The sequence below is a fragment of the Haliaeetus leucocephalus genome, unplaced genomic scaffold (genome assembly GCF_000737465.1).
Source record: "Haliaeetus leucocephalus isolate CR32 unplaced genomic scaffold, Haliaeetus_leucocephalus-4.0 Scaffold2, whole genome shotgun sequence".
In the NCBI taxonomy this organism is placed as follows: Eukaryota; Metazoa; Chordata; class Aves; order Accipitriformes; family Accipitridae; genus Haliaeetus; species Haliaeetus leucocephalus.
In genome coordinates, this window is record NW_010972438.1 from 17272425 (window position 1) to 17299052 (window position 26628).

At 56.4% G+C, this 26628-nt stretch overlaps 1 protein-coding gene across 2 annotated transcripts; it reads left to right on the forward strand.

Annotated features, from left to right (window-relative positions):
* The first annotated feature begins 44 nt into the window (after nt 1-44).
* Nucleotides 45-26628, forward strand: TWF2 (twinfilin actin-binding protein 2). 2 transcript variants are annotated; one of them, XM_010573040.1, is made up of 10 exons: nt 45-131; nt 6552-6717; nt 10680-10757; nt 16191-16369; nt 18013-18108; nt 18920-19024; nt 24281-24406; nt 24503-24653; nt 25072-25193; nt 25374-26628. In XM_010573040.1, exons 2-10 carry the CDS (start codon nt 6639-6641, stop codon nt 25539-25541), a joined length of 1104 nt encoding a protein of 367 aa, XP_010571342.1. In that variant the 5' UTR covers nt 45-131; nt 6552-6638; the 3' UTR covers nt 25542-26628. The 2 variants fall into 2 exon arrangements, with proteins under 2 accessions (XP_010571342.1, XP_010571352.1); XM_010573050.1 differs by lacking the exon at nt 6552-6717.

Sequence of the window (26628 nt, forward strand, 5' to 3'; positions counted from 1 at the left end):
GGCGGCGGGCTCCCGACTCCGGAAGCGGGCGGTGCTGCCTGCCGAGCCGTTTCCTGCCCGGGACGCGGCGGAGCCGGAGCGGAGGGGAACGGAACCGAGCGGAGCCATGACTCACCAGACCGGCATCCACGGTAAGCGGCGCCCGCTTGAGCCGCCGGGCCCCTCCCGTCCCATCCCGCGGGGTGCCCGCAGCCTTCGCTGCCGTGTGCTGGGCTCGGCAGGCGTCGGAGCCCCGTTCCCCCGGGCTGGGTTGCTCCTTTCCCTTCCCGGCCTCGGGAGGTGCCCGGCGGGGACGCCCCCTGAGCACCCCCCCCCCCCCGGCCCCCCCGCCGCAGGCTGCCGGTCCGTGTGGCGGTAGCGATGATGGGGGCGATAAGATGAAGCTTCCCGAAGGAGCCGGCAGGTTTTCCCGCAAGTAGCGGGGGGGGGGGGAAGGGAAGCACTGAGTCAGGCTCAGAGCATTTGGGTGCTCGTAGGAGGTGAAGGAGGGGGCCTGGCTCCGGGGATGCTGCCGGTGAGGGGTTCTCCTGCATCCTTTGTCTGCGCTGATGCTCACTAAACCGCCGGGACGCCGCTCGCAAAGCTGCTTTCTGCTGCGGCAGCACCTTGACCCGCACTGATCCGCTTCGCCGCAGCCCCACATCGGCCCCGGCCCCATCTCCCCTCCCCGCCGGGATGCTCGGCTCCCAGCGCTGCGCCTCCTCCCAGGGGGGTTGCAGGGAGCCCGAATAAATTCCTGCCTGACCGTTGCCGTTGGGTTTGGGGGGGGGGGGAGCTCCCCGCTTTCTCCACTCGCTCCCTACAGGACCCAGGCAGCACCCTGAGACGACGGCTTTTGCGTTTATGGGTGCGTTTGGTGTGCGACTGCATGTCCTCACGGTATTTCCCCCCTGCTCCCCACCTGCCAACTCAATTAACAGTATTAATCAGGAGTAGAGGTGCTGCATAATTTATGTAACCAAATCAATATGCGAGCGGGGATGTGAGAGCAGCTGCCCCCGAAGCCCAGCTCCACGCCGGCCGGGTGCGAATCCAGCACTGCTGCATGCCGGGGAGGGGAGCTGGGACGCTGACCTCGCAACTCCCTTCCTCACGGCCAGCACCGCTGTGCAACGGTGTTGAATTTGTGGCTGCTGTTCCTTTGTGGCATGAGCATCCTTGTTCCTTGAGTGCATGGTCAAGAGCATCCTTCCTTCCCCTTCAGATGCTCCTGGAGGAGCAGTAGTTGAGAAGCGGTTAGCGATGGTGCTTAGATGTTTCTCCTGCTTTGCCTGGGAGTGCTGGTAGCTGATGACGTTTGGGTTCAGATTCATTGCTTCTGGTTTAAGCGGAGGCCCTGAGGTTCAGGCTCTAGTTGAACGTTCCCTTTACTGTAAAAAAAAATAAAAAAAAAAATCAGCAGGGTGGACCTCAGTGGCCACCTGAACTCTCGGTGTGCCAGCCCCGCTCTGCAGAGCTCTCCCGTGGGGTTTGCTGCAGGCAAGGCCTGTTGCGCTGCCTGTGCCCCAGGAGGCTGCTGCCTGTTGCTCGCCGCCATGCCCGTCCGCTCCTCCGCTCCTGATGCCGTCCTCCCTGACACCCCTGCGGCTGCTGGGGGGGATGCGCTGGCTTGGTGAAGCCGATGAGCTGCTCTCTGAGAGCGCCGACCTTCGCCGACCTTGGCTGCCCACCGCTTGGCAAACGCTGCTGGGACCAGTGGCGAGAGTCGCCGTGAGTTGTCGTTGCCCGTAGAACGTAACGTGCCCTGTCAGCAGCGCTCTGCTGGAAAGGGGAAGGGACTCGGACTTCCCCCCCAGGAGCTGCAGCCGGTGCAGGGTGGGGATATAGACCAAACGGCTCGGCCCAGGCAGCAGATCCCCAAGCTGGGGGTGGCATAAAAACCTCCCCATGGTTATGAAAAATAACTTGCATTGTGTGGCCTCGCTCTCGCAGCACCTCGGACATCTCTGGGTGGCTGAGCTCTCTGGGTCGTGTCCTCCATCCCCTGCTGCGTGGTCCCTCTGCCAGGAAGCGGCTGTTTCCTCTCTCAATGCAAATCTGCCCCTCTAACACCTGCGATGCTGAACTGGGGCGCTCCGGGCTTTAAGGGAACCACCCCAGGAGGGTTTTGGGGTATTTCAGTCCTCCTCACCCTGGCACAGTGATCAAATTAATTCCTTTGCTCCACAGAGAGCAGATTTGATATTGGATGAGGAGCAGCAATCCCACTGCTACTTTCATCCCCTCTGCTGAGACGCTGAGGTCTGTTGTTTGCCGAGGAGGAGGAGGGATTTTCCACATCTTCATGGTTTCTGGGGTCTTATTATTTTTGTGTGCGTGCATCGCTTTGTGTTTTTGTTATTCCCATTTCTCCCCCGTTTGCAGGAAGGCATCTGCTCCTGGGAGAATTACAGTCCGACCCGCTGGCTGGCTTAGGGGAGGTTGCAGCCAAACTGGTGAGAGATTTTGGCTGATGCTGTGCTAGATCAGTGTGAGAGCAGGCTGACAGGGTGACGGGGGAGCCCCTGGAGCAGCCCCCTGCTGCGATGCTACCGAATCATCCCGGCTTTTGGGGAGAAGCAGGTGGTCCCCGGGGAGGGGGAGCAATGGCAGTGAAGAGCCACAGGTTCGGGGTGTTTAATCAGGGTTGAGCCTTTCATGCAGAGGCAAGAGGCTAATTATTATTTTTTTTAGGTATCCGTGGCAGCTCCCTCGAAGGTGCTGGTGGAAAACTGGGCTGCCATGGAGACTGCCAGGCTGGGGAGGCTATTGGAAGCTATCAAGGGTTGCTGTGGGCTTCTTGGGGCTGGAAACCTGCTTTTTAATTACAGCTGGGAGGATTCAATGAGTATTTTTACAGTCCCTGTTCTGCCCTGAGCAGCGTTAGATGGGGACAGCATTCACTGTTTGAGTTTAAAACCTTAGGAAGGCAATGCTGAACCAGGGCTTTGATGCTGGTGGGAGGTCATCTGCTTTCAGCTGCTTCTGGGATCTCTTTCATGACCTCTGGGTAGAGAGAAAAAGTCTCTTAGAGGGGATTTTTTTTTCATCTAGAAAGTAAAGAAATCAAATGCATGTTGTTTCTTCAACCAAAAAATAGAGTTTGGTGCCTGCTTTTTCTGGGGGAGGTGGCAAGATGTGGGGATGGGGAAGGACCTTCGCTCCAGTCTGCAGCTGAGCCTCCGCTTTGCCCCAGCTCTGGATCTTGCATTGGGAAAGCGTTTGGTAGGAATGGACATTTTCTTCAGGAGAAGGATAACCGTGATGCATGCAGGCAGGAATGATGTCAGATGGGAAAAGGAGCAGAAAGGGGGAACGCGGGAGCTGCTGGCTCTGCAAAGGTCTCCTTCAAAAGCAGCCGGTTTCCTGGCTCTTCAGTGAGAAGAAAGCTGGAGAAGAAAGGAGCTTCTTTCCACATCCACTGCTTCCTTGAACCCCTTTTTTCTGCTGTGCTGGTCCCGAGGTGCCTGGCTGCCTGAATCCGGGGGCAGCTTTGCAGCTGGGATGCCGGGGGTGACCCCCTAACCGGGGACGTGTCACACTGTGCCTTCAGTGGAGGAGGAGAAGGGATGGCGGCTCCATGGCCCTTGGTGTCCACGGAGGACAGAGGGCACTGGGCTGCTGCAAGGATGGTTTTGAGGAGATGGTCCCTGCTTGTGAGCTCTTTTCTGGGGCCAGCACCCAACTCAGAGGTTGACACCCACTTGGGCAATGCCCCCAGCGGGTGGCACATCAGGATGACCAGAGCGGCAGTGTGGGTGGAAGACCAGACAAACACCCTGAGATGTCAAACCCCTTGAAGTTAAGCACCTAGAGCGGCAGGGTGGAGGAAATCCCTCAGAAAGCATGCATCGAGAGCCTGTCACTGCAACGAGATCTCTGCCAGGGTCTGTCCCTGGGTCCCTGTCCCCCCTGATGCCCAAACTGGTGCTCCCAGTCGTGGCTTTACTGGGCAGAGAAAAGGAACAGCAACTGGCAGCTTCTGCAAGTGAGGCAGGACCATGCATGCTGGCACCACCGCTTTGCTCCAGGATGCTGTGTTGCCGGCTGGATCCGACCGATGCTGCCCGCAGGGTGGGCGCTGCCTAACCTGGAGTGAGGGAAGGGCTGAATAACTCCAATCCAAGGTGGCAGAGTGGAGACAAGACAGGTCCCGGGCACGCACGTGGAAGATCGGGTGTTGAGAAGCAAACGGCTGGCGTCAGGCGGGTGGCTGAAAGTCTCTGGGCAGGATTTGCAATACGGATCAGGAGTTGTCCCTGTGAAATCCTGCAGGATATGGCCCAACCTCACAGAAAATTGGGAGAAAAGCTTTGCTTGTATCCTCTCTTGCCCTTCCCCCCTGCCTTCTTTTTATTTTCTTCTGGCAGCTGTAGCTTTTTCCCAGAGAAAAGATTCCCTGCAAGGACATTTATTTTTTTTTTTCCATGGTGAGAAATAAAATCCTCTTAGCACTTAAACTGGCCCTCCACGTCTGTCAGCAGAAAAGCTCTCTGCAGTGAGCGTGTTGAGCAGGCTCTGCGTGACAGAGTTACACTGGGATAGACTGAAAAGGAGGAATTTTAGCTGCAGCAATGGCTATTTTGTGCCTGTTGCAGTTGTGCCCTTTCCTGGATGCCTGGCAGGAGCTGGGCAGAGCTGCCTGTGCAGGGAAAGTGTGGATGGTGCAGGTGTAGCCATGTTTTATCCATCAGCATATCGACCACTGTCTGGTCAAGCATCCCTGGAGCTTGGACAAGTTTTGCCCAGGTTTGTGGCTGGATTTTTGGTCAAGTTTCCCTGTGGCATCCCAGGCATGGTGTGCCCTGGGTGGTGAAAGGGAAGCAGTCACTTGGAGTCGCATCGACTTGAAGATTATGTCCAGAGAATGAAAGATTGATGGCTGGAGGCTCGGGTTTCCCGTCGGGAGGGCAAGGTGACTCGAAGTATTGAGAGAGGCATCTGTTTCAGCGAACATGTATTATTGATCTGGGAGCTGGGTGCTGTCATCGGGATGGGGGGGGATTTGGAAGGGTCGAATAAGCAAAAACCTGTTGCTCCCCCAACAAGTGAGGGAGAGGATGGAGGAGGGAAGGGTGCAGGGGAGGCGGTGTGGCTGTCGCCTCCATCCCCATCCCCGTGGTGCTTCCCCAGGGGTTGCACGGGCGGCTCCGCGGGCACCCTGGCATCCCCAGGGAGAGACTGGCCGGTTGCTGTGGCTACGGCTGTCATCAATGCGTGGTGCCTCTGTCTCCCTCCGGCCTCGTTACAGCCTGGCTCAGCTCAGATGAGCTAACTGGGACTGTAAACATCAAAAAAGACTGGGCTTTGGGAATAGCTTTTGTGGCAGGGTGGTACCCACAAGCACCATCTCTCTGCTCCGTCTCACAGCATTTTCAGGCAAGTGTGATGCCTCAAGCTTGGCACCGAAATCTCCTGATCCAAATGGCCGCATCCCGAGCCAGGGCAGCTGCCTGCTCTGGCTGCAAACAGCACGTCCGTTCAGTAGGACGTTCAGTGCAAGGATCTAGCCGCCCCACTGGTCCCCGGAGCCTGGGGTCTTCAGGCTTTGGTCCGTGCTGCCGAGAGTGGGGGCACCGCTGTGCCTTCCCACCACAAGCTCCTCTTCTCCTCTGGCAGCTTGCCTGGATGGTCAGGGCCACCTGAAGGCCACCGCTGGCCAAACCGTCACCTCCCTGCCATGCCACGAGCTGCCCAGCCTGGGTGCCCCGGTGCCGATGGCCGGCTCTGCTCAGCCCTCCATCCCAAATGGGAGGCAGGTGCTGCTGGGCAGGAAGGTTTTGTGATGCAAGGGGACCTGGGACATGCTGTTAGCAGGCTGCTAAATGCAGGTGGCTCATGAATAGGGGACAACTCATCTGCAGCCTACAAACAGATGGGATAGGGAGGTGCTGCACGACTCGATGGCTGGAGGCGATTTTTGGGCTGTCATGGGAGGGTGGCTGAGGAGGCGCAGGTGCTTGTGCCCACCATGCCTGTCAGAAGGGTCGATGGCAGGAATGTCTTGTAGAAAAGCCAGAAAGTTCCTCGCGATGCCACCAAGCTCACCCTGCCTCAAAGCAGCAGCATCCCAGGAGGGTTTCTGGAGGTTTTTTGGGGCAGGGATGGAGGCATGGTGTCCTTCCCAGCGTTTGGTTACCCTCATCGCGAGATTTCCCAAATGCCAAGGTGGGGCCTGATGTTTCTGGCTGGAAAACCAGTACAAGCTGTTCATCGTTTTTCTTCTCTCCTCTGGGGTGACCAGCCCCAGTTCCTTCTGTTGCTCCTGCACGCTGCACCTTCTGGCATAGGTGCCGTCCGTCCTGTGCCTTGCTCCTTGCACGATGCTGAGCCTGGACATGCTCTTCTTGCTGTGCCTGCAGCCTTGTCAACACCAAATAACATGGTCATGCTCTTGTTTGTGCCTTCACGAATGACTTTGCCCACAACAACATGAAACGATTAACCTGCACTTGGCTTGCGACCCACCTCTGGAGCTGCTGGACCCTGCCCTGCATTGGTGTGGCTGGTCCTTCTCCTAGTTATGGCACTTTGCTTCCTATTGAGTTTCATCCTATTTCTTTTTTTCCCAGCCTGTTTCTCCAGTCTCCTGAGAGAATGGTGAATTCTTCTCCAGCGCGCGCTTGCAACTCCTCTAGCTTCCCACCTTACAGCTGTTCATGGAAATGTGGACTAAACCTGGACCCACCACAGGTCCCCAGGAGACCTTGCTCTATCCAACCTCTGATACCTCCCAGCGTGAGTTATCCATGCTGTTTTGTGCCCATGCCACAGAGGTTCACCACCACCATGTTTCCCAATCTGGCTTCTGATGTTTGGAGACACTTAGGAAGCTGAGCTGAGACTCCTGAAGCCCACAGGCTGTGGCTCTGCTGGGGGAAGCTGGGCTGATCTTATGCAATTTGTTCTCAGTAGATCCCTGCTGGCTGTAGCCCAGCTTGGGTTTATTTCTGAATCCAGAAACAAACAAACAAGCAAAAAATTTGTTCCAGGATTTTCCAGGAAGCCATGTGTCCTGGTTTCAGCTGGGATAGAGTTAATTTTCTTCTTAGTAGCTGGTACAGTGTGTTTTGGATTTAGTGTGAGAATAATGTTGATAACACACTGATGTTTTAGTTGTTGCCAAGTAGTGTTTATCCTAAGTTAAGGGTTTTTCAGTTTCCCATGCTCTGCCAGCAAGCAGGTGTACAAGAAGCTGGGAGGGAGCGTAGCCAGGAGAGCTGACCCGAACTAGCCAAAGGGATATTCCATACCATAGGATGTCATGCTCAGTACATAAACTGGGGGGAGTTGGCTGGGAGGAGCAGATTGCTGCTTGAGCATTGGTCAGTGGGTGGTGAGCAATTGCTTTGTATATCACTTGTTTTTTCTTGGGTGATTTGTTTGTTTGGTTTGGTTTTTCTTTTTGTTCTATTTTTATTATTATTATTATTATATTCCTTCTCATTACTATTATTATTATTGTTAGTATTAAATTTTATTTTACTTTAATTATTAAATTGTTCTTATCTCAGCCCATGAGTTTTACTTTTTTTCCGATTCTCCTCCCCATCCCACTGGCAGAGGGGACAGTGAGCAAGCAACCGTGTGGTGCCTAGTTGCTGGCTGGGCTTAAACCACGACACCATGTCTAGAGGGTGAGTTGGATGTGCGGGTCCCCCTCCTGTCCTCTGCCCCCTCACTTGTCCCGTTCCCTGATTTTTGTGGTTTCTCCACACGTGGGTTTTTCAGCCCTTGAGTTGGGTCCTGGAGACTTCCCAGCAGGGAGGTGCCTCGGGGCAGAGGTACCACTCGCCTCCATCTCCAGGGTAAGGTCTCCTCCCTGCCTTTCTTCCAGAGCCAGCTGTGGACTTTTATATTAATATTTCAGGCACGCAAGCCATCTCGTCAAGTCTGCTGTGCCAATTAAGTCATAAACATACTGTAATGAAGCAGTTGCTGAGCTTGTGCTGAAAACCTTCGCTAGCTTATTCCTCTCCCTCTTGCTGGCTCTTGGCTCTGTGTTGCGAGAGACAGAAGGGGATGTCAAAGACGCCCTGGTGATTTTTTTTATTTAAATGAAAATTGTTTTTTGGTTTTTTGTTTTTTTTTTTTAATTTCAGCAGAATTATAGCTTGGAAGCCTACTCTGAGTTTTTTTGAAATCCCTGCTGCTGTCTCCTCTGGAAAGCATCTCTCTCTCCTTGGCAGACCTTGCAGTATTTCCCATTGTGCGCTTGGCTTCTCCGGCAGCATCTGTGCTTTTCACCATCCCCTTAAACCCGTCTGGACCTACACAGGTCCCAGCACTTGGCCATCACTTGTCAGTCACTCAACTGTCAATCATCCCGGCTGTCGATCCAATACTTCTGGGCACTCCTAGCATTTCCAGGTGGGCTGGGGAGTTGCATTTGCCGAGACTCCTGATTTTTCCAGACCCCTGTGTCTCCTTGGGCTCTGGGAAGGATGGGGCAGGCCAGGGGGATTTGCAAGCTGGTTAGCACTGGAGAGCTTTCCTCTTTCTTCCCCAAAGTTGATGCTATAGAAACATCCAAGACCGATGTTATTCTTTCCTATTTTGGCAGTGTAATAGGAATCGGTGAAGCTTAATTAGGAGCATTTGTCTCTTCCACGAGGTTTCCTGGGTGTATAAATGTCTCTTTTTCTCCTCCTCTTCCGCCTCGTGTGTTTGCAACAACCACAGATGCTGCCGGAAGGCAACAGCCGCTCTCAGCAGTGAAAGGGGCTAAAAATATCAGAGCATCCTTAGGTGGGAATGGTGTGAGCAGGCAGAGCTCCCAGCCAGCACTGGGAGAGGGTGAAGGTCTGCGCTGGGAAATGGGAGAGCCACATGCCTCAATGCTGACGGAGGGAGAAGGATGGTTTGCTCGTGGTGGGATTACCCCAGCAAACCTTCTGTGTGTCCCCTAAAACGCTATGAAGGACTGGTGTGCCTTTGCTGGGGTCTCCGCAGGCCTGTTCCCGCGGGGTCCTGCTGGGGTGGCAGCTCTGGGTTTGTATGGGAGCACCTCTGTTTGCAGGGTGCCGGCCTGGGAGCTCCTCCTCGTTTGTGCCTCTTCTCTCCGCCGGACCTCTGATCAGGGCAGGCTTTTTGCTGATGGGGCAGATGCATCTTGGACGTGTCGCTTGAGGGGGACAGGCAGGAGTTCCCTGGGGGGTTCCTCCGGACATCCCTGTCCACCTCTCTGCCTGCATCATCATCGGTGTTTGCGTGTGGGGACAAATCCGTGCCTGCTCCTTCTCCCACGGGGCTGGGGGAGCTGTGGGCAGTGCCCCAGCCCGGGATCTGCCTCCAGGGGACAGAGGGCACCAGTGTGTGACAGAGTCAGTGTCCCCCCGTGCCCCTTGAGTGGGTGATGGGTAACGTCAAGGCTCCTCCCGTGGCGATGCTGGGGGGCTGTGTCGAAGTGTGGTACCCGCTGCTGGTGGGACTGAAGTGGAATGGATACGGCCCTTGCCGGCAGGGGTTGGCTTGTCTAGCCACAGCACCTTTCCGGCTGAGGTAGGGATGGCTTTCTTTGCAAAGTGACTTGACTGTGGATGCTCTCAGGCTCTGGGAACCAAAGCAAGGCTCCTTCCTGCTGTGAGCTGCTCCGGCACGGTGATCGGTAATGGGCAGGCAGTGTGGCAAAGCGCCGGGAATGGGGGGCTGCTGACGGTGACTCCAAGCACAGATCATGGTGTGGACTAAAGAGCGTCTGCTCGGGTCTCCAATCTTTGCAATGCCAATTTCTTTAGTATTTCTACCAAGTGCAGAGCTTCCTGTGGCTTTGAACTCATGGGATGCCCTTGGCTGTGCAGCTGCATCCAGGAAGGTGCTCGGGTGTGTAATAGAAGGGACTTTCAGGGGAGCCAGGCTGGGAGATGCTCCTCGTCAGGGGGCTCAGCCCCTCCAAGCCGCATGTTTTGGGTGTTGCCTTCGCATGTAGTATGTCCTGGGTGGGATGGGGAGCTCTGCGCCAGTGGTTCTTTTGGGGTGGACAGATTAAGCCTCCAGCGCTGGCTGTGGGCTGCCCCTTCACCATCCACTGCCCGCTGTTGCCTCCTGGTAGGATGCCAAAGACCAGTTGCTGGTGCCTGGTCCTTGGAGAGGGGGGATGAGGAGGAAGGTGTCTGCCCAGAACACTTCCCAAAAGCCTTCTGCAACCAAAGCCCTGCTGGCTGTGGAGCAAAACCCCGGGGTGATTGCTTTTCCCTTCTCCAGGGGCTCAGCTTCAAACCAGTGCCTCCAGTTTGGAGTCGCACTGGTCCCCAGCTGCCTCGGGAGCAGCATCCCCGCCACGTGTCACGAGCTTGGGACGTCACAGCCTGTTGGGACATCTTCCAGCCACCCCCCATATGCAAACCCTGCCACTCTGTAAAGCGAATAAACCTGTCACTTGAGCTCTCCCCGCCTGCACTAGCCAAGCCATCGTCTAAATTTGGGTGATTATGTTCACTCAGGCCAAGTATCAAGTTCTCTGGATCACATGTGCTCCCAGCTGCTATTTAACTCTGATGCGTCAGGGAGACGCAGCACTTTGCTCCCAGCTGTTTGGGTTTTGTATTATTATTTTTATTATAATTATTTTGGCACCAGATTTTTTTTTCAATTTTTAAATTTCTATCCTGCCAAGTTGCTCCCCTCCCTGGCCAGTCACCGAGCAGCCTAGCACCTGCTTTGACTGCTAAATCTGATCACGATGTTTCTGGTTCTTGCAGCCACCACGGAATTAAGGGACTTCTTTGCCAAAGCCCGAAATGGTTCAGTTCGGCTCATCAAGGTCATCATTGAGGACGGTAAGTCTTGTTTTTAAGTGCTTTGATTTACACCACGTAGGTTCTCTGTTTTGCCTCTCCTCCTTTCCTCTTTGCCACTGCGGTGCCAGCTTATGTTTTTGGAAACCCCAGGGAAAATGCTGCTGTGGCTCCCTGGCACGCAGCAGCCCAGACCTGAAATACAAGGCCAAAATTTGGGTGTGCTGGTGAGCAGCTATTGGAGCCCCATGGCGGCTCCGGGGGGGGGCACAGCGACTTTGCCAGTGGGCCGACACTGGTGTTCAGGATTGGTGCTGAGCTCTGGGAGGCTTTTGCTGCTGCTGTGTCAAATTATATTATGGGAGCCCTGCGAGAAGCTGCTGCGGGTGCTGTGGGACCTTGGTTAGGGTGACGCACAGCATCTTCCTCCTTGGACATGGCATCCCATGCCAGGCAAGGAGATGCTCAGGGCAGGGGTGGGCAGGGGGGTGATCCTTGGCACAGGGCTCACCACAGGGCCCTGATTGCATCCTGTGAGAGATGCTGCGCTCTGAAACCCATCCCGTCCCAGCCCCGGCTCCTGTGCACGGGCCTGGCCCTAGCCCAATTTTCAGGCTGGCACCAAACTGCCCACGTTTGTCCCATGGAAAGGTGCCTTTGGATGGCCTCTACATTTATCAAACAAGCAAGTGGAGCAAAGCACTGATTGAATGTCCCAGCGGGGAGCCTCTGTGGTGTAGGTTTTCCATCTCCTCAGCCTCATCCAATTGCATGTGAATGACTTGTTTCTCGTGGCAGCGGGGACGTTAGATGCCTTGCCAAGCTGCTGTCACCACCTCCCTCAGGTGGGCCACCAGGACCACGCTGAAAACGCCGAGGTAGATGTGGTCGTAAGGAGCCCATGGTTGTAAAGAGCCCGTGCCGGCCTTCGGAGGGGCTGTGAAGTCCCATTTGGAAGAGCGGCATGACTTGAAACATGCGGGACTTGTCAGCAGGGCCACTACAAGGTTCTTTGGTGTTAGCTTTGTTCTTAGCAAGGTCCCTGTGTGTTGGGATGCGACATCTGCATTGTTTCTTCGGAGCATCTGTGACACCAATATTGCCCTCTTGGCTCCTTTTTCTTTTAAAAAGTGGGAGTCGGGTTTGCGTTAGGGTAAGTCATGGATGCCCCTAAGCCTGGACTTAGGGTGCTAGGACTTGTGCCGCTGGCTTTGGGTTGTGGCCGGTGACACCAGCAAAGGAGACTTTTTACCATCAGTGGAAACCACATCCCACCATCTCCACTCGGGCTGAATGGGATGTATTTATCTGTCTGATGTGTTGGCGGCAGCAGCTGTTTCATGGACCAAGCTCGCTCGGCACTGTTTTGTGCTTCCTCGTCTGGCTCTCCCATCCTGCTGGCTCCTTTCCCCTGGCCTGGACCAGCCATGGGCAGCTCTGGAGAAGCTTGGGTGTCTGCAGAAGCCTCTGAGATGTGGCAGAGCCTGAGACTCCTGGGAGGAGGCAGGCGAAAGGAGGAGAGCCAGGAGCATCTCTGTGCCAAAGGGCTTGGTGTGCTGGGGACAAGGTGGTGGTGGTCCCACCAGCCTGACTCAGGGACCTCCTGTCTGCCCTCCCGCGTGAGAGGGGACAAGTTGCTCGGTCCTTCTGGGCCACTACTCTTTTCTGTAACACAGGGGGCATCAGCCTTCTGCTACCCACCAGAGAAGGGCCCTCAGGCAGTAATGAGCAGCCTGGCAGATGTCACAGCTGGACAGATGGACTTGAGCACGCTGACCCTGGAAGGGATGTGTCCCAAGCTGGCTGGAGAGGACATGCCAGCTGCCCTGCCTGCACAGGGGATGTGGAAGAGCCTCCAGGCCTGCTCGATGGCTTGCAGAGGACCTTCTGCCCTACGGGGCATTAGTCTTGAGGCATGTCAGAGCAGGCAACAGCAAGTGGAAGGAGAGGAAGATGGTGCAAGGAGCCTTACGGCAGATGCTCTGTGTCCAGGCATCCCCAGGACAGCAGCAATGGCTGAGCAACCCTTTGGGAGCAATTTGAGCTGATGTTGCCTTTGGGGGCTGGCCAGGAGAAGCCAGGGTCAGATGGAGAAGGTGGGGCGGGGGGGAGCAGGTTGCGCACTGAGGCTCAGCAGTGCTTTCCTGGCACGAGAACTACTTGTGGTCCAACGCGGTTTTAGGTGATGCTCTACTCCTCGCTGTCAGCAGGTTTCTGGACAAGATTGGCTTTGTGGTCTTCCCCATTGGGTGCATTTCTTTGCATGTAGGTGATGTTGTGCACTGAGCTTTGCAAGCTCCTGGCTCCTGCGCTGTCCCCCCACGGTGCCTGCCAGAGCTGCAGGCAGGGCTGCCTTGTACGGGCATTTCGGAGCAAAGCAGCCTGCATGCGGCTGAGTGCTGGGGGCACCTCAGGGGCCAGAAATGCTCCCATCCACCCTTTTTGCAGCAGCAGCGCCCTGCAGAAATGGAGACTGAAATAGCTTGCGCTGACGATGATGTTTTGCCAAAGGGCGGCTGCTCCGGGTTTCCCTTTCCGCGGGGAGGAAAATTTGGCCCTGAACAGGTTGAGCTGAACTGTGAAGAGCCTGATGGGAGGTGGGGGAATAAGCGGCTCCTCCAGCCTAGGGGAAAGCTGGAGGCTGCCTGCTCGCGGAGGCACGGCCAGGGTCCAGCTTGGGCACAGCCCGGGAATAGCCTGGAGTGACTTGGCACTGATTGCCTCATGCGTGAGGTGTCAGGATGTTTGGCAGACGGAGACACTCGAGAGCTGCCAGTGGGTTTGGCCGGGCGAAATTCCTTGCAGTCTCTTCAGGATCCCAGGTCTTTGCAATGCACAAATCCATTTGCAGGGCTTTATGTTTATTTTAGGGGTACACTGAGGGGTTTTTTGCTTCTTTTTTTCAAAACGGGTGGTTTTGCTGAAGGTAAAGTATTTTCAGCACCTTTTTTTCTGCTGTGCTTGTTACTTTACCGGTAGCACATGCCCCTTGTGAGGAAATAATTATGGGTTCAGCGTGCGATGGCAGATGCTGTGGTGGGGCAGCGCTGGGCAGGGAAGGGCTACGCTGTTGTTGGTGAGGGAGTGCCCTGCTTGGATGGAAAGGAGGGGTGAGAATAGTTCATCCCAAACCCTATATTCCTCAACTGTTTTCCTTAAAAGCTTTGCTGCTGTGGCAGGTTGACCCTGGCTGAACGCCAGGTGCCCACCAAAGCCGTTCTATCACTCCCCCCATCCTCAGCTGGACAGGGGAGAGAAAATATAACAAAGGGCTCATGGGTCGAGATAAGGACAGGAGAGCTCAGTCACCAATTACTATCATGGGCAAAACAGACTCAACTTGGGGAAAATTAACTTAATTTATTGCCAATCAACCAGAGCAGGGTAATGAGAAATAAAACCAAATCTAAAAACACCTTCCCTCCACCCCTCCGTTCTTCCCAGGCACAACTTCACTCCCGGATTTCTCTACCAAACCCTCCCAGCGGCACAGGGGGATGGGGAATGGGGGTTTACAGTCAGTTCATCACATGTTATTTCTGCCACTTCATCCTCCTCAGAGGCAGGACTCATCCCACACTTCCCCTGCTCCAGCGTGGGGTCCCTCCCACGGGAGACAGTCCTCCGTGAACTTCTCCAACATGGGTCCTTCCCACGGGCTGCAGTTCTTCACGAACTGCTCCAGCGTGGGTCCCTTCCATGGCGTGCAGTCCTTCAGGAGCACGCTGCTCCAGTGTGGGTCTCTCGTGGGGTCACAAGTCCTGCCAGAAAACCTGCTCCAATGTGGGCTCCTCTCTCCACAGGTCCGCAGGTCCTGCCAGGAGCCTGCTCCAGCGCGGGCTTCCCATGGGGTCACAGCCTCCTTTGGGCACCCACCTGCTCCGGCGTGGGGTCCTCCCCGGGCTGCAGGTGGAGATCTGCTCCGGTGTGGACCTCCCTGGGCTGCAGGGGGACAGCCTGCCTCACCATGGTCTTCCCCACGGGCTGCAGGGGAATCTCTGCTCCGACGCCTGGAGCATGTCCTCCCCCTCCTTCTTCACTGACTGGGGGTCTGCAGGGTTGTTTTTCTTACATGTTCTCACTCCTCTCTCCGGCTGCCATTTCTGTGCCCCCTGCAACTTTTTTTCCTTCTCCAATATGTTATCCCAGAGGCGCTACCACTGTCGCTGATGGGCTCAGCCTTGACTGACGACAGGTCCGTCTCAGAGCCGGCTGGCATTGGCTCTGTCGGACATTGGGGAAGCTTCCAGCAGCTTCTCACAGAAGCCGCCCCTGTAACCCCCTGCCCCACTACCAAAAACCTTACCACACAAAGCCAATACACCTGCCATGAGATTTGGAGCTGCTGAGCTGGATCAGAGGGAGAGGGTTGGAAAAGCCAAGGGGCTTCCTGGCTCCTGTGGGCAGAGATCCTGGTAGGGCACGTGCCAGGCTGAGCATCCCCTCGAGTGCCAACTGTCCAAGGCCCCAGCTCATTTTGCTTTGGCACCTCCGGATTTTCCTACATCTTGTTCTGACTCCTGACATCTTCCCACAGTCCTTTCTGCATCTAAAACAGAATAAAAATAGAGGTTGTTTTCCAGCAACCTATACTGATCGTCTCCAGCACCATTGCTTTTCCATTCAGCCATCCCAAAGCTTGGTTTGACCCTCACAGGAGGGGTTTTATGTTCATATGATGCCTGCACCAGCGTTTAAATCCCAGCTGAATGCTGCCTGGCTCGCAGGGCTCCCAGCCCCACTGCCGCTTGTGTAGCAGCTGAAAAAAAGACCCCTCAGCCACCTGAGATGCAACCACATGCATGAAGTATGTAGATTGCTTCGAGAGGCTGGGGCTCTCCTGGCAGCGTGATCCCCCTCCATGCTGGGGTCTCGGGGACATCCCTGGTCCCCGCAGACATGGGCTTTGGGTGTCAGCTCTGAATTTGACCCCTCTGAGGTTATGGGGAATCTGATGAGAGCAGCTTGGGTTCATCATCCCAGCTTTTGTTATGGGACCTTTATTTTTCTCAGTGTCCCAAATATAGATGATTCCTTTTGTCTCTGGTGAGGTCTTCTAGTGCCCCTAGAGCTTGTCCAGGTGGGGTGGAGGAGGTCTCATGTTCCCCTGTGAGCAAGAAGGGATGGTTGGGGACTACACTGCTGGAGGGAGCAGAGCAGAAGGAGGCTATGGGTAGTCACCAGAGAGGAGACCACGGGAGGGGAGGAGATGGTTGGACAGGAGGCAGTGGGATGCTGGCAGAAAACCAGCCCCTCCACGGTGGCTGCAGCCCTGATGGCATCCCCCGGTGGGGTCACCAGTGGGGGGGTATGCTCCCACGTGTGGTTCAAGACCTTAATTTGTTTTTCTGCAGGACGGCATCGTTGTCGGCGCTGGAGCTGCGGCAAGCCCTTAGACGAGCCGCCTCATGGTGCTGCAAGGTGTGCTGAGCCTTGCCTTCGGCTAACGCCACCTTTTCTGTCTTCTCCTTCCAGAACAGCTCGTGCTGGGAGCACACAAAGAGCTGTCCCGGCGCTGGGATGCCGACTACGACGCCTTCGTGCTGCCCTTGCTGGACGAGCAGCAGCCGTGCTACGTGCTGTACCGCCTGGACAGCCAGAACGCCCAGGGCTACGAGTGGCTCTTCATCTCCTGGTCCCCCGACAGCTCCCCGGTGAGCCCCGCGCCGGGCTGCCGCAGCCCCGCGTGCCGACACGGACGCGGACGCGCTCGGGGCGGCGGGGGAGACGCCGGCCAGGCTGACCGCGCTGGGGCTGAGGAGGAGCGTTCGCACCCTCCGTCGCTGTGCCGGGGTTAAGAAGCGGAGGCTGCTTTGGGGATGGGGGCGTTTTTTAAGAGGCAGTAAGATACGCCGGGGCTGTATCTCTGTCCCCTTCGCAGCGCTGCGTGAGGAGGAGGAGGAGGGAGGGGAGCGGTACGGACCGCGGGGCCGGGATGGAAACGTCCCACCGCGGCTCTGGCCAAAAGTATCTCTGGGAGGAACCGGTGCTGGCACCGACTCGCCTGGCCCTCGAAGGCTGACGCAGAGCGGCTCCATGCCTGGCTCCAAAATCAGCCTTAAAAAGGGCCGGGCAGGCTGGCCCCCGCGGGGCTGCACGTGGCCGGGCCGGCATTGACACCAGCTGGGCTGGCTTGTGGGGTGGGGGACGGCCTCGGAGAGCGGGCGCAGCAGGGCCGGTTGGGTGGGAGGCTGGTTCGGAGGATTTCGGTGGTACCGCTTGGAAAGTGCCATCTTGCTGAGCACATCTCTGTAACGGGCTTTCAGCAGGACCGAGATTTACTGCTGTGTTAACACCTGTGCTTGTCATATGTGTGTGTGTGTGTGTGTGTATACACACACACACACACACATATTTGTTATATGTTATATAATCTATATACTATATGGATTTACTGCCATGTTAATACATGCACTTGTCATATATAAGAAATACATATGTTTTATATATATAACAAATATATGTTGTTGTTGTTATATATATTATAACACACATATAAAAAGACCCTCTGCAGTTTGTTGAGATATATCTAACAAATAATGTATTATTATATGTGCACACATATGTATACAGACACATATACACATGCATACATTACAACTATACTAACATAATATATATAATTTTATAGGTGTATACATGCGTATGTACACATACACATGCATATATACATGCATGTACACAATTATAATAATAATTTTATACGTGTGTATACACATACATGTGTATGTGTGTATATATATGTGTATATATATAATAATATGTAATAATAGAAGATACCTTTTATATATATCTCTCTCTCAAAAAACTGTGGAGAGTCTTATTGCAAGGGCGGTGCACCAAGGAGCGCTTGCAAAAGCTCTTGGCTGGGTTTTGCAGAAGAACAGTGCAAAAGAGATGCCAAAAGGCACAAGTCCCTTTTGGGTGACTCAGGTGGTATTTGCGCCTCCTGTTACCCAGATGGGGGTGAGAAATGACGCACACACTGGAGCTCACGGATGGGAAAGCAAAGCACGGAGTAAGCTGGCAGATCTCAGGCAGTGCTTAGCGAGGTGGTGCCGTGCGCGGGCAGTCCTGGAAATAACGCTGATGGGTTTTCCTGGCTGTTCCCTACCTGGAGATGCTGTGGTTAGAAATCAGCCTGAGCTAGAAACTAGGTGGTTGCTCCCAGGGAGGGCTGAGGTTTGTGGAGCTGGTGGTGGGACAGTGACTGCCAGCACCTCCTGTGCTCTCTGGTCCTGCCGTACAGGATGCTCCTCTCTGACCGTGCTTGCCGCCTCCCTCCTTCCTTGTGCAGGTCCGGCTGAAGATGCTGTACGCTGCCACCAGAGCGACGGTGAAGAAGGAGTTTGGCGGGGGGCACATAAAGGACGAGATGTTTGGAACGGTGAAGGTATGGTGGTGGTTCCTGGGCAGCCTTTTGGGCTCAACCCTGAACTTCAGGAGCCTACGCCGGGCTCAGCGCCAAAGCCGAGCGGGACGTGGGATGCGGGGGGACGGCGCAGAGGTTTGTCCCCTGCGCTGCTTTAGTCTCCGCTGCCACTTTCTCGTGCCTGCACAGCTGTGGTCAGTCTGTGATGGAGACTGTGGAAGAGGTGGGAGGAAGGCTCAGAAGACATCCAGAGCTTTACTCTGAGTGGGAAAAGAAGCACCAGGCGGTGGCAGTGTGGCCCCAGCAGCGAGACCTGCTGCCGCTGGGGTCATCCGGCAGCACTTGGCCGGAGGTTTCTCCTCTTCCATGGGTGTTTCACAGAGGGAATTGCACAGCCAGGGCCTGCCGGGCATCAGCCCCCCTCTGGGGCTCCTGATGCCGATGGGAGCGAGGGAGCATCCCCAGTGGCCGCCCTCCTGCTCCTGTGCCCTTCTCTGCTGCTCCCAGGCTGTGGTCTCTGCCTTTCCCTCTCACTTTCCTGCTCACGAGCTCTGTTAATCAGGTGGAGGAGCCGCACTGCCACAGCCGTGGGTGTCCGGGTGGCCTGAACGGGCACGGGCAGTTGCAGGCGCTGTTTAAAATTGAGCATGGAATTTCAAATTGAGCACGGAGGCGTCTGAGAGCGCTGCTCGGGTTGATCCACCTAGTAAGGAGAGAGCCCGAGAGCCACTGGGTTCCTCAGACTCAGCCTCAAGTCTGGGGGTGCATCCAGCCCTGCAGCCATAACCACCCCCTGACGCTTCCCCCGCCGTCCCTGTCCCTCTGTCTGCAGGAGGACGTGTCCCTGAGCGGTTACCAAAAGCATGTGTCCTCCTGCTCCGCCCCGGCCCCGCTGACCGCAGCCGAGCAGGAGCTCCAGCAGATCCGCATCAACGAGGTGGGTGTCCGCCGGCCCGGGGAGAAGGAGCCTGAGGCCCTCGGGGAACAGAGGGATGCAGGACGTGTTTGCTGCCGGAGTGGGAGCGAGCATCCAAGCATCCAGCTAAAAGGGATGGCTCGTTTTTACTGCGGTCTCTTGTACCTCTGCAGTTTAACCCGTTCCTGCCCTTGCCGAGGTGGACTGAGCATCCTCATGGTCAAATCGGTGGCGTAAAGAGGAATTTACAGTTTTGTTTGGGGGTTTTCTTTTTTCCTTGCTAGGACAGGAGCTCAGGGCTCTGTTTCGCTCGCTGTAATTGGCAGTCAGAAGGCAGTTTGAGGCTGAAAGCAGGCAGCAGTCACTAATCTCTAGGTGTTGGGGCAAAAGCCAGAGCTGACTCTGAATTCTTGGGGGAGGCAGGAAGAATTCAGGCTTATCTTTGGGCTGCAGCAGCCTCCTTTCCCATACTCTTCCTCTGTGGCTATAAATGTGAGGGATGCTGTCCCAAGAAATACAGATCTTAGCCTAAATTTGGGGGTTTATGTGCTGGAAAAAGATGTGGAAGTGGCATGGGGTAGGGTTGGGGGCAGACAAGGCTGTAACATTGTCGTCTCCCCGCCGGCATCTCGTGGCGCTCGTGCCAGCCTCTGTGGTGCTGCGAAACACTGAGGCAGGGGAGGGGATCGGCTCACTGGGTGGGAAGACCACCTGGAAGCAGGATTTTGTTGGAGTGGGAGGATTCCACTTGGATGCCATAGAAAACCTTCAAGTCTAGGGGAGCATCCCTTTCTTTTCCGCCTGTGCTGGGGCTGTGGGGCTCACAGGTGCCTGGGAGACACAAAGCCAATCAGCCTGCTGGTGTTAATTAATGGAAAAGACAAAGCAGGAGGTTTCCACCTGCCAAAGCAGGTCTGGGGGTGGCGGAGTTGAGGGGCGTTTGGGAGATGCCACCAAGGGGTGGTCTCCACCATGTGGGTCTCGGTGTAGTTATCCCAGCTCCCAGCCCGGGGGGGCTGGGCAGGATTTGTGCTGGAGGATCTGAGGTGATGCCCACGCTTGGAGGAGAGAGAGAGGTGCTGATGGTGGCTCTGCGGCTTGTTTGGCACCTTTGGGCATTTGTGCCATTGCCTTGGCTGGCCAGTGCTCCAGGATTAAGTAGTTTTGGGGGTTTTTTTTGGCCCTGTCTTGCAGGGTCACATGGCCGAGGTAAGTGGTGCTCATGGTGCTTGTTTTCCAGTTGATCTGCCGTGCTCTGCTTCCCACCCTCACCTTTGCGAGACACAGCGCCTGGGTGAAGGTGCTGCTGCCGCCGTTTGGTTTGCTTGGGGGTTATTTTAAAGGTACGCTGTCCCCTGTGTCAGCACGGGCCACGGGGAGCAGTCAGCAGCATTTAGAAAGAGAGGAAAATGGATATATTTTTGCCTGTGGATTTTAAAGTAGGAAGTGGCCGAGTGCTGGGTGTGCTGAAGAGTCTCTGTGCTGGCGTGGGGGCTGCGCCCGCTTGGCCCCATGCACGAAGCAGGAGGCGGTGGGAGCTATGGCTCGGGTGCTCGGTGCCACGCTCACCTCCCCGGGGCAGGGAAACTCACAACTCAGTAAATGCAGCTTCGAGCAAGTTTCTGGAGCCACGCGAAGCAGAGGGCTTTGATCGAGAGGGGGCTATATGGGAGCAGCTCTCAACCTGTAGCACCCTGCTCGGTACAGAGATGCCTCCAGCCTTGCACGTCGCCTACAGGGTCTTTGCACACGTGTGCACAGGCTGTGGGGCCCTTGCACACGCGTGCACGTTGCAGTTTCATTTGGGGGAGCAGATCCATGGGAGCGAGCCGTCAGGGCTGGCAGCGACTTGGGAAGCAGCCCCTGGGCCAGCCCTGACCTCAGTGCTTCTGCACGTCTGCCCATGCCCCTGCTAGCGGTTCAGGACCCTGCGTGTCCCCCTGGATTCAACCAATCTGTTAGGGTTTTGGAAGTGACATAAGGGACGTTTCTTTAAAAGCCACCAGCATGCAAGTGCTTTGCTGTGCCTCTCACCTGGAGCTGCTGCTGGTGGTCCTCTCCTCTCTCCTCCTGTTGTTGCACAGCCCTCCAAGATGCCAACCAGGTTTGCAGTCTTCACCTTGAAGACAGCTGCAATTCTGGGCTGGCAGAAGCTCCCTGGGATCCTCCTTGACCCCCAGATGAGTGCGGAGAAGGGGTAGGAGGGGAAGGGCAGCAGCAAAGCAGGAGGCGATGGCTGCGTGGCAGTGTCTCCAGGGCTGGCACAGCAGCCTTTTACACCGAGACAGGAAGGACTCAGGTTTGCACATCCCCTGGCAGGATGCCCAGCCTTTAGTAAAGCAGGCTTTAGGCTGCGTGAACCAAGCTTCCCCTGTGGTTTGAGGATTGCATGGACAGAGGCAATGTCGTGAGCTACCCTCCTTCTTGACAGCTGGGTGGGAGCTGGCAAAAATTTGCCATTTGCTTTAAAAAAAAAAAAGTATATTTTAAATAGCTGGAAAATGCGTCGCCAGCTTTACTGAGCTGGAAGTTGTCAGCAGACCGTGGGCTAAGAAATGGCTTTGAATTTGGCGTTGAGCTACCTTAACACCCACGAGTGGTGAGTCTTTCTAGAAGCATCACAGGCTCCGAAACATGGAGAGGAGCCAGGCGTATCACATCAATGGGGCCGCGGGGGAGAGGAAGGCAGCTCTGGAGCTGAGGGCTGAGGCAGAAGAATTAAGAGGAACTAAAGGTGACTGTGCCGTTGCGGCGTGTAAGGGGGTGTCATTCGTAGCTGCACCGCAGTGTTGGTGGGTGGGTAGAGCAGAGGCTTCGCCAGAACCCCCGCCATGAAGGTTTCATCATAAGACAGAAAAATGCTCGTTAGCCAAGGTCAGCGCCATGCCAGCAATGAGGAAGCAGGGGGAGAAAACTAACCTAAAGAAAAGGATGTAAAATAACCCCCCCCAGCCAAACCTGCTGCTGTCAAGGCTGGGGTGGGGGGTCAGGATGTGGCACATGCTCGGCCGACCCATGCACGGCTCCTGGGCTGTGCCCTGGGGGGTGCTTCAGTGAGCCAGATTTTAATGTTTTTGAAAGGGGAAGGCGTAGAAAATACAGAGGTATATGGGGGAGTTGACATTACTAGGACAACTTTCAACCTCTTGGGATTTTTGGACTTCAGCGTGCTTTGTGTCTCAGCTTGAGGTCTCTCCACTCCTGCTATAAGCCTCCCAGCCTCCTTGCATTTACAGGGGAGAAAGATGAGGATCTGGAGGTGTTGGCAGTGGTAATGTCCTTGTGCCGCAACTCTCCACAGGATAGGACCGGGTGACCTTGTGTGTGTCCTCTGAATTCCTGTGTGCTTGCCCTCGGACCCTTGCTGGTGCCACGGCACCCTGGGGGATGGTAGGACAGCAAAGTGTGCAGGTCAGCTGGATCTCTTGCCCACCCAGCACCGAATGACCCTTGAGCAATTATTTCCTGAGAGCTGCACATTCGCACCCTGTTCATCCTCCAGGATGCTTGGCATGGATAGAGGCCTGGGCATTTTTTTCCCCCCAAACCTTTAGTATGTGCTGTTTGGTGGAGGATAGCCCAAAATCTATTGCTGCAATTGCTGGAACTCCTCCAGACCCTGGGTTGGGGCCACCCTGGCTGGGGAGCCAGCAGATGGGGCAAGGACAGGCTCTGCATGGGGATGTTGGCAGAGACGCTGCGTGCGGGGCTGCCAGAGCTCGGGGCTGGGGCTCTCCCTCCCACTCCTCCCCAGCACTGATGACTCCCGTGTCATTTTTTTGCTGCTCTCCCTGCCCGCCCTACCAGGACCTACCTTCCCTGGCCTCCAGCAGAGAGATGGTATGCCTCCATCCTCCCAGCATGTCCGTGTGTCCCCCACCCCTTCTCGTTTCACTGAGACCCCCCCACCTCCATCCCCGTGCGGGGTGCCATTGACAGTGTGTCTCCTCTCCCCACGCTCGCAGGATTCCTGTTCCCAGGACTCGAGCACCGAGATGGTAGGCTGCTCTGCCCGCTTGATGCCTGGTTTTTCGTTCTTCTGGTGGTGTTTTTCTGCATGCTCTGCTCCAGGCACCCAGATCCATCATCTCCCCGGGGTGTGGGTACCACGCGGGGCTGCTGTAACGAAGGGCAGCCTTGTAACGAGATCCGCTTTGGCGCTGCCAAGCTGGTTTTGAGAGGTGACCTAAAACTTCTGCGTTTCTCTTGGCGTGCCTTGATTTTTCTTCCTTTTCTCTATCGGGGGAGGGAAAAGAAGGAAAAAAAAAGAAAAGAAAAAAGGCTGGACTGTCTTTATCCAAAATCCCCCAAATCGATCCCAAAGGAAAGGAACCCACGCTCGCTGCAGAGCACCTGGGTTAGCATTGCTGGACTGTTTACCGGGGGGGGATCTTGAGGTGGGATGGGCTCCTCCGCCATCGGGGTGACGCCGTCTCCCTGTATTCTGTGGCAGATGGTGGGGGGCTGTTGCTGCTGCCCATCGCTGGTAGAGTACCCCGGCCCCGAGGAGGTATGCCGTGCCTGCCGCGTCCTGCCCCCCCTTCCCCGCTGCCGGCTCGCGGCACCCTCCGGTCCCAGTCAGGGACCCCCCCGTTGTGGCTGGACGGAGGCACTCAGGGTGGTGTGATGTCTTTGCAATCTCTTTCTCTTCCTTCTTTGAACTGGGGTTTGGTCTCCTGGAGTAGGGGGTTTGCTTGGGGTACGGGTGGCAGCCTCTGACTCGCAGGGGTTGTGGGGAAAACAGCAGCCAGGATCTTTCTGAGCTGTGGATCTCCAGTTCTCCAGCTCCGGCGCTGGAGGGAATGCCTGTCTGCTGTAGTTAAATCCACCGAGGAGGAGCTTGCCCTCCCCACCGGTGGGGACCCGTGCAGCTGAGCGCTGTGATTTCAGGGCTCCCCCCATCATCTGCAGGTTGCACTCAGAGATGATCGGAGACGGACACGCGCCAGCGTCGGTCACAGCATCCCTGCCAGGGACTCGCTGGGAAACGTCAGTTTTGAGCTGGTCTTCTTTGCTGGGAGTGAAGCGGGGGGGTGTGGGGGTGCATGGCTGGAGCCAGGTGATCTCCCGGTGTGGCAGTGTGGTGACAAGCATCGTCGCCCCGAGCCTGGCTGACTTTTGGTGGTTTAATGCCACGGTCCCTGTGAGCTGGGTGTCAGGCGGCTCCTTGGATGAGAAGCCTTTTGCGGTGGCACAGGCCGGTTTTCCTTTCTTTTCCTTCCCCACCCTTTGCTGGTCTCTGCCCTGATGCTGGGGGCGGTTGGTCTCCATCCCCAGGTGAAGACAGAGATCAGCGTGGAGAGCAAGCACCAGACCCTGCAGGGCCTGGCCTTCCCCCTGCAGTCGGATGCTCAGCAAGCCATCCAGGCACTCAAGCAGAAGAAAATCAACTACATCCAGCTGGTAGGTCCCTCGAACGGCTCCCCTGCACCCCGCTCCACCTGCCTCTTGCTGCTGCCTCTCACTCCCATCCGCTCCCCCATCCCCTCTGTCCATCAGAAGCTGGATCTGGAGCGGGAGACCATCGACCTGGTACACACAAGCCCCACGGAGATCGCCGACCTGCCCAAGAGGATCCCCCAGGACTCAGCTCGCTACCATTTCTTCCTGTACAAGCATTCGCACGAGGGAGACTACCTGGAGTCTGTCGGTGAGTGCCCTGGCACTGGGGGCCACTGGTTAGAGCCCGTGCCATTCCTTGCTCTCCCCGGACCATTGCTCGCGCAGGGAGCAAATGGGGATGGTGTGGCGGGGGACCTTGAGTCAGTTCCCGCTTGCCGTCCTCCCACGGTGGGTGCTGGCGAGTCCTTTGGTGCCGAAAGAAGCTGCCACGCGCAGTGCAGGGCTCGGCGGGCGCTGCCCTGGAGGGCTTGTGCAGCCATTGTGTTGCAGGTGTAGCAGAGCCAGGGGAGATTTGGGAAGGGGTGAGGGATGGGATGGCTCACCTGGCGCTGAGTACACTGGGACTCTTGGGGCTGGAAAAGCCATGACCAGGGTGGGATGTGGCTGCCTGGTGCTCCCTGGCCGTGAGCCTGGGCAGCACCACAAGCCCTGCTCTCTTCTCGCAGTCTTTATCTACTCCATGCCCGGGTACAAATGCAGCATCAAGGAGCGCATGCTCTACTCCAGCTGCAAGAGCCGGTTGCTGGACACCGTGGAGCAGGAGTTTTGCCTGGAGATAGCCAAGAAGGTAAGCGCGAGCCCATCTGGAGGTGATGGAGCAGAGACCCATGCTGGACGCCTGCAAGGGGCTGTGCCGCAGCCTTGGTCCAGCCACGCTGGTGGGCTCAGGGGGGGAGTTGGGTGCCCCAAAGGTGGGTGTCAAGACCCCAGGGAGCTGCTAATCCCCGCTTGCTGCTCCCGGATGCAGATAGAGATCGACGATGGAGCTGAGCTGACGGCGGAGTTCCTCTACGAGGAGGTGCACCCCAAGCAGCATGCCTTCAAGCAGGCCTTTGCCAAGCCCAAGGGGCCTGTGGGGAAACGGGGACAGAAGCGGCTGATCAAGGGGCCGGGCGAGAACGGCGAGGACAGTTAGATCCCGCAGGACCGGGCGGTGAACGGACAGCATCCCCGCGGCGCTTCCCGGCTTCCTCTCTGCTGACCTGGGGATCTTTCCCTCCATCTCAGCCTTTTTTTTGGGTTGGTTTTTTTTTTTCCTCCTTTTTTCCTATTTCATTCCTTTTTTTAAACATCAGGATGGCTTGTTGCACCTGGGGGCAGAGCGATGGGAAGGGTTCAGGGGTGTCGGTGTTTCTTTTCCCCGTGTCCTTGTGCAAGCCCCGGGGCTGCCAGCGGAGGACGGGAGCAGCAGGGCCATGTCCCCCAGGTTCGCTCCTGTCCCCTCTGGGGGCACAGCCGCTGCTCTCCATGTCCCCTGGGTGACTGAAGGACACGCTTGCCTGCAAGCTGCTCTATGCAAAGGGAAGGGGGTGGCGTTGGGGATTCCTGTTCGAAAAGAGAAAATGCTTCTTTCCCTGCTCCCCCAGCCCCCAGATTTTGCTCCCCTGTCCCGCTCTCGGTGTGCACGGCCCCTCTGCCCAGGCCTGGAGCGATCCTGCACCCCCTCAAGGTGCAGGCAGGACCCCTCCCCGTGGGGTGGGCTTTGCTGGCAGGAGTTTGTCCCTGGGGGGAGCCAGGCAGCTGGAGGTGGAAGGTCCCCCCCGAGTCCTGAGCTCAGCCTGGCCCTGGAGAAAGGTCACTCTGCCTTTGGGTGGTGTTTGCATCTCCTTTTTGAATGCCCCCCCCAATAAAGCTTTTCCCCTCAGAGGGAGCTGTTACAGCCCTGATTCAGCCCCATCCCTGTTTAGGATGGGAGCGGGGGGGACGCTGAGCCCTGGTGTGTCCCCCTCCACACGCCCCAGCCCTCACCGTCACCCCCCGGGTTTGCTGCTGGCTCTCTGGTCTGGGGCAGGCCCATGTCTTAAAAATCACACGGGCTACCCCAAATCCTTGTGCGGGGAAGCGTGACAGCCCCTGTGTGCCCCCCCCCTCCCCGGGATGCCCCCAGCCACCAAGGGCCATCATCGCCTCCAAGGACCGAGCTTGGTGCTGTGAGTTAGGCTTCACTGGGGTTTTGGGGGGAGAGTGCCTTGCTGCTGGGTACCAGTGAGGGCTCGAGAGCT

Coding starts and splice junctions, on each gene's coding strand:
- TWF2 (XM_010573040.1), top strand. CDS start 6,639: ATGGAAATGTGGACTAAACCTGGACCCACCACAGGTCCCCAGGAGACC. Junction 6,718..10,679: donor AACCTCTGATACCTCCCAGC/GTGAGTTATCCA, acceptor TGGTTCTTGCAG/CCACCACGGAATTAAGGGAC. Junction 10,758..16,190: donor CAAGGTCATCATTGAGGACG/GTAAGTCTTGTT, acceptor TTCTCCTTCCAG/AACAGCTCGTGCTGGGAGCA.